The 13,010-nt window shown below is 28.7% G+C and overlaps 2 protein-coding genes across 4 annotated transcripts in view; one reads left to right on the forward strand and one right to left on the reverse strand.

Annotated features, from left to right (window-relative positions):
- Positions 1–6,676, reverse strand: part of LOC117171051 (dual specificity mitogen-activated protein kinase kinase 4) — an 11,160-nt gene extending 4,484 nt beyond the window's left edge. The window contains exons 1-9 of one of the 2 annotated variants that reach the window (XM_033358095.1): positions 6,557–6,676; positions 4,851–4,898; positions 4,422–4,493; positions 4,227–4,341; positions 4,054–4,146; positions 3,720–3,897; positions 3,515–3,634; positions 1,356–1,655; positions 1,044–1,270 (exon numbers count right to left, since the gene is read on the reverse strand). In XM_033358095.1, the coding sequence (XP_033213986.1) occupies positions 1,044–1,270; positions 1,356–1,655; positions 3,515–3,634; positions 3,720–3,897; positions 4,054–4,146; positions 4,227–4,341; positions 4,422–4,493; positions 4,851–4,898; positions 6,557–6,599 (1,196 nt within the window). In that variant the 5' untranslated portion in view covers positions 6,600–6,676. The remainder of the gene's footprint in view (positions 1–1,043; positions 1,271–1,355; positions 1,656–3,514; positions 3,635–3,719; positions 3,898–4,053; positions 4,147–4,226; positions 4,342–4,421; positions 4,494–4,850; positions 4,899–6,556) is intronic. The other variant, XM_033358096.1, reaches the window with a different exon arrangement.
- Positions 6,677–6,819: 143 nt separating this feature from the next.
- LOC117171052 (28S ribosomal protein S7, mitochondrial) lies at positions 6,820–12,388 on the forward strand. 2 transcript variants are annotated; one of them, XM_033358099.1, is made up of 4 exons: positions 6,820–6,937; positions 7,486–7,671; positions 9,739–10,111; positions 12,220–12,388. In XM_033358099.1, the coding sequence occupies exons 2-4, from the start codon at positions 7,490–7,492 to the stop codon at positions 12,298–12,300; spliced, it is 636 nt and encodes a 211-aa protein (XP_033213990.1). In that variant the 5' UTR covers positions 6,820–6,937; positions 7,486–7,489; the 3' UTR covers positions 12,301–12,388. The 2 variants fall into 2 exon arrangements, with proteins under 2 accessions (XP_033213990.1, XP_033213988.1); XM_033358097.1 differs by having other exon boundaries at positions 6,886–7,193.
- The last annotated feature ends 622 nt before the right edge of the window (positions 12,389–13,010 follow it).

Consider the following 13,010-nt stretch of genomic DNA (forward strand, 5'->3'; position numbering starts at 1 on the left):
GGGGGGGGGGGGCTAAATTTTATAAAAGCATCATAAAGTAATTAGATAAATTGAAAATTTTGCCGTTTTTAAACGTTTTAAATATTTAAAAAAAGTATCGAGCCGTTTTAGAAATAAGAAAATATATATTTTTGTTTTACATATTTGAAATTACTGCTGGTAAGTATTATTCCAAATTATAAGCTGAGTAAAAAGTTAATATTAAAGGAATTGGATAAGTTGAAACTTGTGCGTATTATGGAGGATTTTGTATACCAGAAAATTTTCTTTGTCATCAAGATTAATAAAGCGCTTTTGCATTCGACTTTTCTTGATTGTTTATTATTTCAAGATAGTGCTAAAGCGTTTTAAATATTTAAAAAAAGGTGCCAAGCCCTTTTTGAAATAAGAAAAATTCAGTTCTATTTAACAAAATGTACATATTTAACAAAACAATTATGTAGGCTGGGGAGTTATTACATTAAAAACCTATTTTGCAGGGTTTCGAATTCATTTTCTTTTGGACGTAATGCTATTGTCAATAAACTAAAAAACCGTTAGAATAACAAATTTTGGATCAAGATTTTAAATCTACCTTTGAAATACTCTTAAATCATCATAAAGATGCTTTCTGTTTAAAAACTTGTAGGCCGAAGGTGGTTTGTAGTCCGAATTCATAAAACTGATATTATCGAAATTGATGGTAAAGAATTCCTATCTTTTACTAAGTAACGAAGATTTAATAGAAATAGAATACACTTTTAGAGAAATAACAAAAATTTGGATTTTTGTTCTTATTCCTCCATTTTGAAGTAAGTTGAAAAGGTCTTCACTAAGTAGGTTTCGAATGAAATAAAATTCAAATTTAATCCTTATACTTTAACTTTAAGATGCAGTTAAACCTTTTGACTTTAATTCAGTCTTGAAACGTTTATAAATAGAATTTAAAGTAGAGATAGCAAATATTTTGAAGATTCCATTGGTTCCAATCATTGCAATCAATTAAATTTGAACTAAAGGAAGTCTTTTGGAACAATATTGCTTAGAAGAAAAAAAATAATTACCACGTGTTTACGAAGTTAACAAAGTCCATAGTGAAATGGTTTCCATTCTCGTTCGGTGTTAGCCTTGGTGGGTCACCTTGAACAACTTGGTACAGTTGCTCGAAAACGGAATTCCACTTTGGATAAGGAAAATATCCTGTCGCGACTTCCATCAGTGTAATTCCTAAGGACCACACATCGCTCCTAACATCGTAGCCCCGCGCTCTTTGTGGATCTATTCTTTCAGGCTGCAAACCATAAAAATACGTTAATAAACTAAAAAACACGTATCCAAATATTCGAACAAAAGTTTAATGAGTTTTTAAAACTTACCGCCATATATGGTCTGCAACCAGCATCCCTGGTTCGAGCGATGGAATCTACTAATTGTCCAGAAATGCCAAAATCGCAAAGTTTAATATTGCCACGTCGGTCTAGCAAAATATTGCTAGGCTTCACGTCTCGATGAATAATCCTTAACTTCTCCTTGAGGTAATTCAGTGCCTTGACAGTCGCTACTGTGATTTTTCCTAGGATATTCTCAGGTATCCTGTCATTTAACCTCTCGTAGATGAACTTGTAGAATTTATCGAGGGAGGTGTCCATTAGCTCCATGCAAATCCAACAGTCACCCTTTTGATTATTTATTGATTAGTAAAAGAAGATTGAATTCTCAGATTTATATCATTCTACTAGGTTAAGTCCATACGACACAATGTTTATTTAAAAGCTTATATTTTCTATACAAGGTGGTAAACAGTTCTTATTAAACAGTAAAATATTATTATTAATATTAATATTATTGAACAGCAAAATTACACGAAATTAATGCAAGTTCAACATATTGAAAGGGCATTCAAAAAACTTTCATTTTACTCATTGCATTTTCCTGCTTAACAGCATATCAGGGTGGCGATTCGGCGGATGATTTAAAATTTCCAGTTATTTCCCGATCAAGTTTATCAATTATTTCGGTCAATTAAAAGTAACATTTCATTTGTGCCGCAAAATGCAAACATTTATTTTAATTCATGATGTTGATTATGAATACCTCTTAACACAACAGAACAAAAAATTTCAAAATAAATTAATTTAAAAAAAAATTAATGAATACTTAACTGGAATACTTGAATTTTAATCAACAAAATAATTTTTTTTTAAATCATTATATTTCAAACAAAAAGATTAATTTTCTACCGAACAATGCAATTTTCCAACAAAATACATGAATTCTTAAGGAACTACTTTAATTTTCATTTACAAAAGACAAATATGCAAGCAAATAGTTGCATTTTAAACTAAAAAAAAAAAGAATTTCCAACAGAATATAGAATAGTTACCATTTTAAATTTAAAACATTAATTTTTAACCTAACTGATCAATTTTCAACTAAAATGATGAATCTTCAACTGGAATGGTTGAATTTTAAACCAAAAAGATCAGTTTTTAGCTAAAGCAATGAATCTTCAGCTGAAATAGTTGAATTTTTAACAACGAAATATTAATTTGTACTAAAGAAGATAAATTCAACTAAAGTAAAAAATTTACCTGGAATAATATAAATAATAATAAAATAATTAGTTACATTTTCAGTTGGAGAAATGAGTTTTCAACCAAACTCAGAATTTTCAACTAGAATAGGTGAATTTTCTATCTACCAAAAAGACGGATTTTTAATTATACGGATTAATTTTCTACAAAAAAGACGAATTTCCCATAAAGTATATACATTTTTAAACAAACAGTTTGAATTAAAATAAAAAATATCAATTTTCAAACAAAGATAGAATAGTTGAACTTTACATAGAAAATATAATTCCAAATTTCAGAAAAACTCGAAGAACTACTTTAGTACTTTTTTTTTAATTATGAAGAGGGAACTTTTAAACTATGGCGAATTCTGACTTGGAACAGGGATTTTTTTAATTACTTTAATCAAAATCTGAATTATAATTCTTTAACAAAATTCCCGTTCCATATAAAAAATTCCCAGTTTCAAGTGAAATTATATTCCTTTACCAAAACTCCCTGTCCTAAAATAAAAACGATAATTATTTTCTCAAATTTCCTGTTCTAAGTCAAATAACTGAGGAGCGAGGGAATAAAACGTGATAAATCCAGTTTTTGACCAAATTTAGAAAATTATTGTTTTTGTATGTCTGAAATATCATCAATTCGATTATCAAACTTAAGTCAGCGAAAAAAATGTCACAGCGAAAAAAATTGCAAAAGGTTTTCATTATAATAGAAAATAATAAATTATTATTTAATTAGAGTAAACTGAAATAATTTGAAAAATTTGCAACGGTAGATAAAGTAGGAATCACTTGTTTAAATTGAATAAAATTATTAAAATAACAAAAACTTCAATTTTACTGCGGTCAGAAGTAAATACCCGGGTTTTAAATTAAATTCGCGGTCATTTCTCGGTAAATAAAATTCTCAGTCAAGTTAGCACCCTGCATATATGTAAAATGGGATGGTGAATATACCTCTTTAAATAACGCCCCGTAAAACTGCACAATACAAGGGCAGGCATTGGATTTCATGACAACTTCTAGATCCATTAATAACTGCTTTTGTTCTTTTTCATCGACCGTCGAACGAATTCTCTGCAATTAAAATGATGCTGAATCTAGCTGCCAAACTTGACATTTACATCATTTAAAATCTTTTTGCAATTAATTTTCAGCCTACCTTCACAGCCATGACGGTATTGCTTATCCTATGTATCATCTTATTTACAGTACCAAAACCCCCTCTTCCTATTTCCCCCAAATCCTGAAGGTCTTCACTGGTAAAGTCGTATACAGTACCAGGAGACAATTGTAGTTTTCCCGTACTCTGCATCGACTGACACATTCTTAATTTTTCCCTGCAACAGACATAGAATAAATGGATTATTTGTTCAGTACCTAATGTACCAAAACCTAAGTTTAACATAAATTAAAGACGAAGAACCATTAGGCCATAATACCATAATTACGGTATATTAACAAAAAGATTAGTTTATTATAACATTTTCGCGTACCTGGCTTTGTCAGGAACATATACTGGCTGTGCCACAGGTCTGGGCCTTGCAGGTACCTTGGGTAGAGCTAATGGTAAGATTGGGCGTGGTGCTCTGTAGGAATGAGAAATTTATTAAAGCAAAATTTAATGCATATTTTCTGAGCGAGCAAAAATAACAAAAAAACTACGAACATGGATGGGCATATTGATGGGGCAGCAGAGTTTGAAAGGGTGGAACTAGTAGAATTAGAGAATGACTTGCTGCTTCCTTGCGTCTGGAAACTGAGTTTCAATTGTCTTCTTTTTTCTATAAAAAGAAGTAAATCGATTTAACGAGAGCCTTTCATGATCGTAGGCAAAACCATATTTTGTCAAAAAAAATCGTACCAGATAAATCATTTTCAACGTCGTTATTCGATCTGAAGTCCATCCGTTGAAAAGTAAACGGTGTACTAGATCCTAAAACAATGATAATTTTATTCATTATTATCATATATTTAATATTATGCAACGTTTTAAAAGAAGTTTGACATCTAACTTTAGAAAATATAAGTCTTGTTGATCTTATGGTTGTCCAAAATAAATGTGTGATTTTTACAAGGCTTTTAAAGCTTTCCCTAAAAGTATCAAATTAAGAAAAAAAAACATTTATAGTCAAGCAATTGGTTTCCGATCAAATAATGAAATATAATAATTTCATGATTATTCCGGTTACTTAAAAAAAAACACATGAACAGTATCTAATAATAATACACCTATTAATCTGAACATTCAAATCAGATTCAATTTAAACTGTTTGGGAAATGTTTCACTGACCTGATGGACTTGATGATCTCCAATAATACCGCATTTGGTTATACATGTCTAAATTTAGAAAAGAGGAAATGCAATTATATCAGTTAACGAAGACTTTTAAACAATAAAATAAAAATAAAAAAATTTTCTACAGAAACAAACTAGTAATTTGATCATTCATCAAAGAAAAGCTATTTCTCAGTTGAAGTTTTCATTACAAAGTAACGATTTCTGAATAAACGATGAAATTAATTATATTTACACAATTTACGAGTGCAATTTTCAATCAATACCTTTGAATCATTCTCTTAAGATCAAAATTAATTTTTGAAACGGGAAAATATATCAAAAAGGCACTAAAATCTTTTTAACGTATTGAATTTCAACTTAACGAAAAAACACAAGTATGAAAGTTTAGTTACTCGCTTTTTTATATTCGGAATTTAAGTTTTACAATCTTCAAAATAATTGTAAGAAAATAAGTAAGTGAACACCTAGTGGAAATTGAAACAAATTTACTTCTTCACGATAAGTAACCGTACCGTAACTAGTTCCTTTTTTCAGAATAATTTCCTCAACATTGAATTTCAATAATGACAGCATAAGACTAAAAAATCTGCCTGCTGCATTCTCATTACGGAACTTGCGCTCCATCTTTTGTATGCATTTCTAAAATCCTCTAATAAATTACATATCCCCAATAATTTATTTTTTTCTAAGCGAGCATTACCATGAAATTTTTATTGCTAACATTTTTTACTCAATAAACCAGAAACTGTGCATCTTATCAAAAAATGATCTAATGGAAAATCGTGGATCTTTTGCTAATGAATTATTTTACTTCTTAAAATTTGTTCATGTTCGCTGAATTTGGCTAGAAAATGCAACTTATTATTATTTCTTAAATTTTTGGCGGATAAAACCAGAATTTAAAAGACACGTGTAGCACTGCAAACAAATTATAAAAAATTAGCATGCAGACTGCAGATACGTAAATGTGGAAATTCACAACTAGTCTTCAGCGCTATTAATTGAAATAGTACCATTTTTATCGTTTCTAGTCTAAAGCTGTTTCGAATGATCCCAATTCAAATTAATATAAAAATGTTTAATTTTTATATTAAAATGTTGAAATCAATTCTGCAATCGATGTTTCGTAGATGCTTAAGCATCTATGAAAAATGGTTTAACTCAAAATAGTTAATTAAATTGAAAAGCAAATGCAATTATAGAGTATTTTTTAGAGATTGAAAAAGTTGGGGAAAATAAAATGCTAATTGAATGTTGATGTGACTCGTATTTTATCGGAAGAACTTTTAACGCGCTAGTAGCTCTGGTTTAAAAATAATCAATAAAATGGGTTATTTTAATTCAAAACATAAAAATCAATAATTGATTTCCTTCAATGACAGTAAATAACGAAAGGTTCATTACAGAAAATATTTACAAACTATGAATCCAGATTGTTAAAATAAGATAGCAACAATCATTTCGGAGTCAGAATAAACTGTTTAAAAAATCGAAAAATAAAAAAATACAAATGAACGGATTTGTCTATTAAATAGTCAAAAATCGATTCTAGATATAAGTAAACAAACAAGAGGTGAAAATTTCGCGTAAAAAATAAGGACAATTATCAGACTCGTCCAGGTTGATCCTTAAGGTTAGGACTGAAAAAATTAGCCTCAAAGGCTAACGGGGGGAAATACAATGTAAAATTCATTTACCTTGATTGATTTGGTTCGAGGCGTTTCCCTGATTTTCAGCCATCGTAAGCTGTCCAAACGTCCGGTTGTCTCAAGTAGAAACCACTTGTCAAGGCGCTCCTTAGGAGCCTTCCCCGCAAGGGTTTATCAACCTGGCATATGCGTCGTGCATCGATCGCATTATTTATCAATTTCTTGATTAAATGTATACCAAAAATTAAACACGATTATAAACAACAACAACAGAACTCCCTAAGCTTGATTTTTTGTGAAATTTGTAATCGAGGAGATTGCAGAAATCACGAACTATATCAATATTCGACAGAGTCGTACGTCATGACTGTCGGAACGAGGAAGCGGAACTGCGGAATGGAACTGGGAGGAACGCGGAACCGGAGTGACGTAAAGATTAAAGATTTTAGTGATTTTAGATAATTTTCGTATACCGCATAAATAGTATGTAGTAAATTTTCACCGCCACATTTCTTCCTATATTTAACATCATTCACTGGAAAGTCAACAGTAATTTGACTTTTATTATTTGTCAGAGATTATATTAATTTCTCCTACATTTTCAAAGTTTATGCCTTAAAATGGCTTCACTCCGAACACTTCTCACACGAGTATTTGTTTACGAAAGGTTTAAAGGGTTGGAGAGGTAAATTATTTTGCATAAATGATTTTAAAGGGATAGTTTTTAATTAGAGTAGACATATTTTGGTATGTTTATTCATTTTTTGTAAAGAAGTCAAGGCCTACAAATTGAAACATAACCTCAAAATTTTCTAGTAGTCTGCATGATTTTGTTATCAATTTACTAGTATTTCTTCTTAATATAATATTATTTTTTGTTGTATAGCTTTGATAACATTTTGAACACTAAAAGTATTTCAAACTTAAGTACTAAATACATGTAGCTTGTAGTAATTTATTGTTATTCGATATTACAGATTAATGGTAGCGAATACTAAAAAGCAATACAGTGTGTTTCCAAAGCACATGAAAAGACCAATTTACAAGGAAGCTGAACAAGAAGAACTTCAAGAAACCGGGGAATTGCAAACACTGGCCCTTAAATCTATAAAGCCTGCATTTACCACAGAAACCAGTTCCGAATTTCACGATCTTGTCGTTTGGTATGTAAAAATTAATGTCAGACTACATTTTAAACCTTATTTATTATATTTTTAGAATTAAATACAATTAAAATACTTCAAAAGCGAACGTCCATAAATTGCGTTAAAATAATTTTTGAAATTTTATATTTTTACTTAATACATGAATTATTTTCACTTGAAACGAGACTTTAAGGGATTACAAAAGCTTTACGGTATTTCAAATGGTTCTAAAAGATTTCGAGAGGTTTGACAGATTTCAAATGATTTAAAAAAGATTTCAAGAGTTTGAGGAAATTACCTAGTATAACTTCAAAGAGAATCTCAATTTTTCAAGCGATTTTGCAACATTTCAAGACATTTGAAGTGGTTTAATTAGATATTAAGAGGTACCGAAGAATTTAGATAGATTTTGAGGGATAAGAAGGAATGACGACCGATTTCTGCGGATTACAACTAATTTTAAGGGATTTAAAAAATATTTAAGATATTTCGGTATATTTCAAAAGAATTCACTGAAGACACAGGATTTTAAATGATTTAAAAAGATACCGAAGTATTTCCACGAATTTTGATGGATGTCAGGGGATTTTAATGGGGTTTCGAATATTTGAAGGGACTTAAGTGTATTCGCAAACATTTGACAGGATTTTAAGTGATTTAATGAATTTGAAGAAATTGAAAGGTTTTTCGATTATCTCACGGACTTATAAGAGATTTTATAAGATTCCAAAGTATATCCACGAATTTTAGAGAATTTCATACCCTTTTAAAGATTTGGGGTATTTCAAACGATTCCAAAGGAATTTCCAAAAGGATTTAACGGATTTCGAGAGATTTAAAGGGGTTTCCATGAATCCATGAGATTTGTAGGGATTTTAAAAAATTGCAAAATATATACACGGATTTTAAATAATTTTGTAAGAAAAAGATTTAACCGAGTTTTAAAGGTCTTCCGAATATTAAAAATGACTTAAAGGGATTTCGAGGAATTTTAATGAGTTTTAAAAGATATTAGTACATTTTAAAATATTTTAAGGGGTATCAGAAAATTTCACAAGATTTTGATTTATTTCAAAAGAAGTCACGGGATTTTAAAGAATTTCAAACGTCACCAAAGTATTTTCAAAAATTTTGAAGGGTGCCACGGAATATTAATAGGATATTGAAGATTTGAAGGGTTTTCAATATATTCCAAAGTATATCCATAGATTTTCGAGGATTTTGTAAGATTTCAAAAGAATTAGCCGAGCTTCAAAAGATTTTCGAATTTCAAGAGTTACTAAAGTATTTTTTACGAATTCTGCAAGGTAGCAGGGGATTTTAATGGGATTTCGAAGACTTGAAGGGATTTCAAAAGATTCGAAGAGATTTCGAAGGAATTTAACAGTTTTGAAGAGGTTTCTATGGTTTTAAGTGATTTCGAATGATTGTTAGGGATTTCAAAATGTTCCAAAGTATGTCCACGGATTTTTAAGAATTCCAAAGGATTAGGAATTTTAATTACCTTTTAAAGATTTAAAAATATTTTGAGGAATTTGAAGATTGACGGAGGTATCTTCATGAATTTTGAAGAGTATCAGAGGGTTCGAAGATTTGAAGGAATTTCAAAAGATTTTAAGAGGTTTCAAATCATTCCAAATTATGTCCACAGATTTGAGAGAATTTTAAAAGATTTGGAAAAACATTAGCTGAATTTTAAATGATTTTCCAATATTATAAAGGATTTTAAGGAATTTCGCGGAATTTCATATAATTTTCCTAGAAATTTGAAGGGATTGTTATTAGATTTTGAAAGCTTTCGTGATATCTCCAAGAATTTTAAGAGATTTTCTCAGTTTTAAAGGGATTTCTACTGCTGTAGAAAACGTTTCAATGGAAATATAAAAAAAAATAATTAGAAAGAGGAAACTTACGTAAGAAATGCTTTGGAATTCCCCTACCTAAATAAGAATTCGTAAGATTTTCTGGAGCCCCCCCCCCCCCTCCCCAGTTTACATAATTAATGGACGCTCTCTAAATAATTTATATTTCTAATCTAATTTTGATCATTTTTATAACTTATAAATAAATCAAAATTAATCACAGCAAGTTTACGAATTACATTATGAGAGAAGGGAAAAAAATTTCGGCCCGAAACGTGATGCGAGCAGCTTTTGCACATATAAAAAGGACCCAGATTGAAAAGTACAATACAGCAAAGACAGAAAAAGAGCAAATGGAAATTGAACTCGATCCAGTCATAATTCTACATCGAGCCGTTGAGAATACCACGCCAGTTTTGGAACTTGTAAAGCTAAGACGAGGGGGTGTTCACTACCAAGTGCCTCATCCTTTAACATGGAAACGAGCCCGTTTTTTGTCAATGAATTGGTTAATACAAGCCGCAAAAACCAAGGAGCGCACTGTACATTTAGGTACAACTTTGGGGAACGAATTGATGGCTGCAGCTGCTAATACGGTATATGGAAATTTGGTTATTGGGTTTAGCCGTTACAAACTCTTAAAATATATCAAGAAAATGGTTTATTTATATAATTATTATTTAATTATAATTATATAATTAAATATATAATTTAATATAAAATAATTATATAATAATTATTTATATCATTTTATCAGGGTGTCTAAAAAAGTTCTTAAAATTCATAGGAAATTTTTTCATGAATGTTGTGTAAGGAATTTCAAGAGAAAATCAAAAAAAGATCACAAAACATTTTGAATTATTTCCTAACATTTTTCAAAAGTGTGAAAGATTTTAAAGACAAAATTTGCAATTTTGCCATATTACATAATGTTGGAAAAAATTTGAGAAAGTTTAAGAGATATTCAAAAGTTTTGAAACGATTCAGAAATAATTAAAACTTGTAAAGATTTTTAAAGAATTTTATAAAGTTTCATAAAAATTAAAGACATTTTTTCAGATTCCTAAGAAAAACTAAAATAATTTTTTATTTCGAAAGATTAATTTGAAGAGATTATTTTTTAATATTTTAGAAGGTTTCAATAATAGTCAAAGAAGAATCGGAAAGATTTTGGGGCAATTTTTTTAATTAGCCAGAATAAATAAAAAAATGCAGGAAAAATTTAAATAATTTTTTATTTTGAAAAATGAATTTAAACAAAAAAATAAAAGAAGGTTTTTAAACATATCAAACGATTTCCCACTGAAAATAGTGTAGACGATTTTAAAGCAAAATGTTTCAATTTTGTAAGATTGCAAAATAAAAACGAACAAAAATCGGGTAAATTCAAGAAATATTTAGTGGAATTTAAAGAATTTCGAAAGTTTTCAAGAGAATAAACAAAATTTTCTTAAAATTAATAGGAAAATTTAGAAGATTGTAAGTTAATTTTTTAAAATTTGGAATGACATTTTAAAATGCTGATAAAATTACATTTTCGAAAATGTGTCAAATATTTTTTGATTCCTTCCCAATTTCTAAGAGTTCTAAACATCTTTTAAAAGGACTCGAATTTTTCATAATATTTCGTAAAATACTACATTATAAAAAATTTCTTTAAAATCTTCTAGATTCTTTTTTGACAATTCGATTAATTTAATTGTTTTCAAATTGATTAAAAAAGTATGACATTTAAGAGTTCGATATTTCATTGTAATAGAAAACAATATTTAAGGATATATCATATTCCTTGTTTGTCATATATAGATGTAATAATTATATTTTTTATATAGTAGCATTATATTTTAAAACGGAAATATAAAAAAAAATTAGTTCTTCCTCGCTATATTTAAAACGATTTGAATATCCAGGATTAACACAAAACAACGAAAAAATTAATAACAAAATCATAAATTTGCAAGAAAAAAAATAGCCCAATTAAAAAATAAATGAATTGTTAAATTCCCATAAATATTGCCGAAAATAATTAATGATTAATTAAATTGTCTGTATTATTTATAATTCTATTATTAGCTCATAAATTAATAGTCAATTAAGTATGTTTAGTAGTTCTAAATTTCGAGAATTAAAACATTTTGTGGGAATTTAATCATTCGCTTATCTTACATGTCGGGCTTGAAGTCGGTGAATTTTAGTTTCGGATATTTTCAAACTCAGGATTTTATTTTTTGTCAATTCAAGATCTTGTCGTTTTTTGAAATTTGTAAAATTTTATAATTCGATAATAATATATATTTTTGGCATTTTTTTCATTCATTTGTGCAATCGTTATTTTTATTTTTTTTTATACGTTCTGAATATTCATGCAATTTTTTGTTTGTTGGATTATGTCAATTATGCCGCTTTTTCCTATATTAAAGAAAATAATATGTAAGTACTTAAGCCTAATTTTCTACCTGACTACACTATGAAGAAAAAATGATTTTGAAAGGTTTTCATATTTATTTCATAATTTTTATGCATTTTTCCTATGGTACTGCATGGTTTTGTAGAACAAAGTTACCACTAGCGCCGCCGCAGGGCCGTTTTAAACTCTCTTGACACATTTTTTGTACTGTGTTGTATACTGGACCCCCCCCCCCCTGTTCATGTATAATTCAATTATAATTTGAATATGTATTTTATTATTCTTTTCTTTTTTCAGGGTTCCGTTGTGAAGAGAAAACACGAATTACACAAGCAGTGCGAAGCTAACCGCGCTTACGCCCATTTCAGGTGGCGATAAATAGAATTGAATAGGAAATGGTTGAAATTGAAAATTATTTAGTGTGAGGATTGTCATACATTCTGTAAATAAACGACTTTTCTGCGGATTTTATTCGTTATACTAATTTTCTGCGAAACCTTTGCCTTTTTTATCAAATCGTTTTAACTGAAACATTATATTATAAATAACATTAAGTTTGTATATCGTAGGGACTATTCGTCCAGCATTAAAAGGTTTTGAACAGTAAGAAGACTGAAGAAGTAAGAAGATTGAAAAAACACAGCAATAAAATAAATCACACTCCTTATATACTTTATTGTTTACCGATTTTGTTTTGTATTGTAGGTATTTGTGTTTCTTTTTTCTTATATGATTTTTATTTTGAAAGTGTAATTTGGTCCAATTACTTCAAACCTCTCCGGGAGTTTTTATTGTGATGTTCTTTAATTTTGAATTATCACAGATACATTTATTTTTGTTTATATTATGTATATAATTATCAGAATAGTGCCAACGAATCATTCTAAATAACGCACTTTTTCCAAATTTTATGAAGAAATAGAATACAAATCTGAGGACTTCTTTAAATTAAACAAAAATTGGATTGGAAATTTCTTTTTAATATATACAATATTTATTTATACATTTTGTATACATGTATAATTAACTATAAAGTTAATTAAATTAATCCATGTATACGTTTTACAATTTAATTTTTTTCTAATTAT

The sequence above is a fragment of the Belonocnema kinseyi genome, chromosome 4 (genome assembly GCF_010883055.1).
Source record: "Belonocnema kinseyi isolate 2016_QV_RU_SX_M_011 chromosome 4, B_treatae_v1, whole genome shotgun sequence".
NCBI classification, from domain to species: domain Eukaryota; kingdom Metazoa; phylum Arthropoda; class Insecta; order Hymenoptera; family Cynipidae; genus Belonocnema; species Belonocnema kinseyi.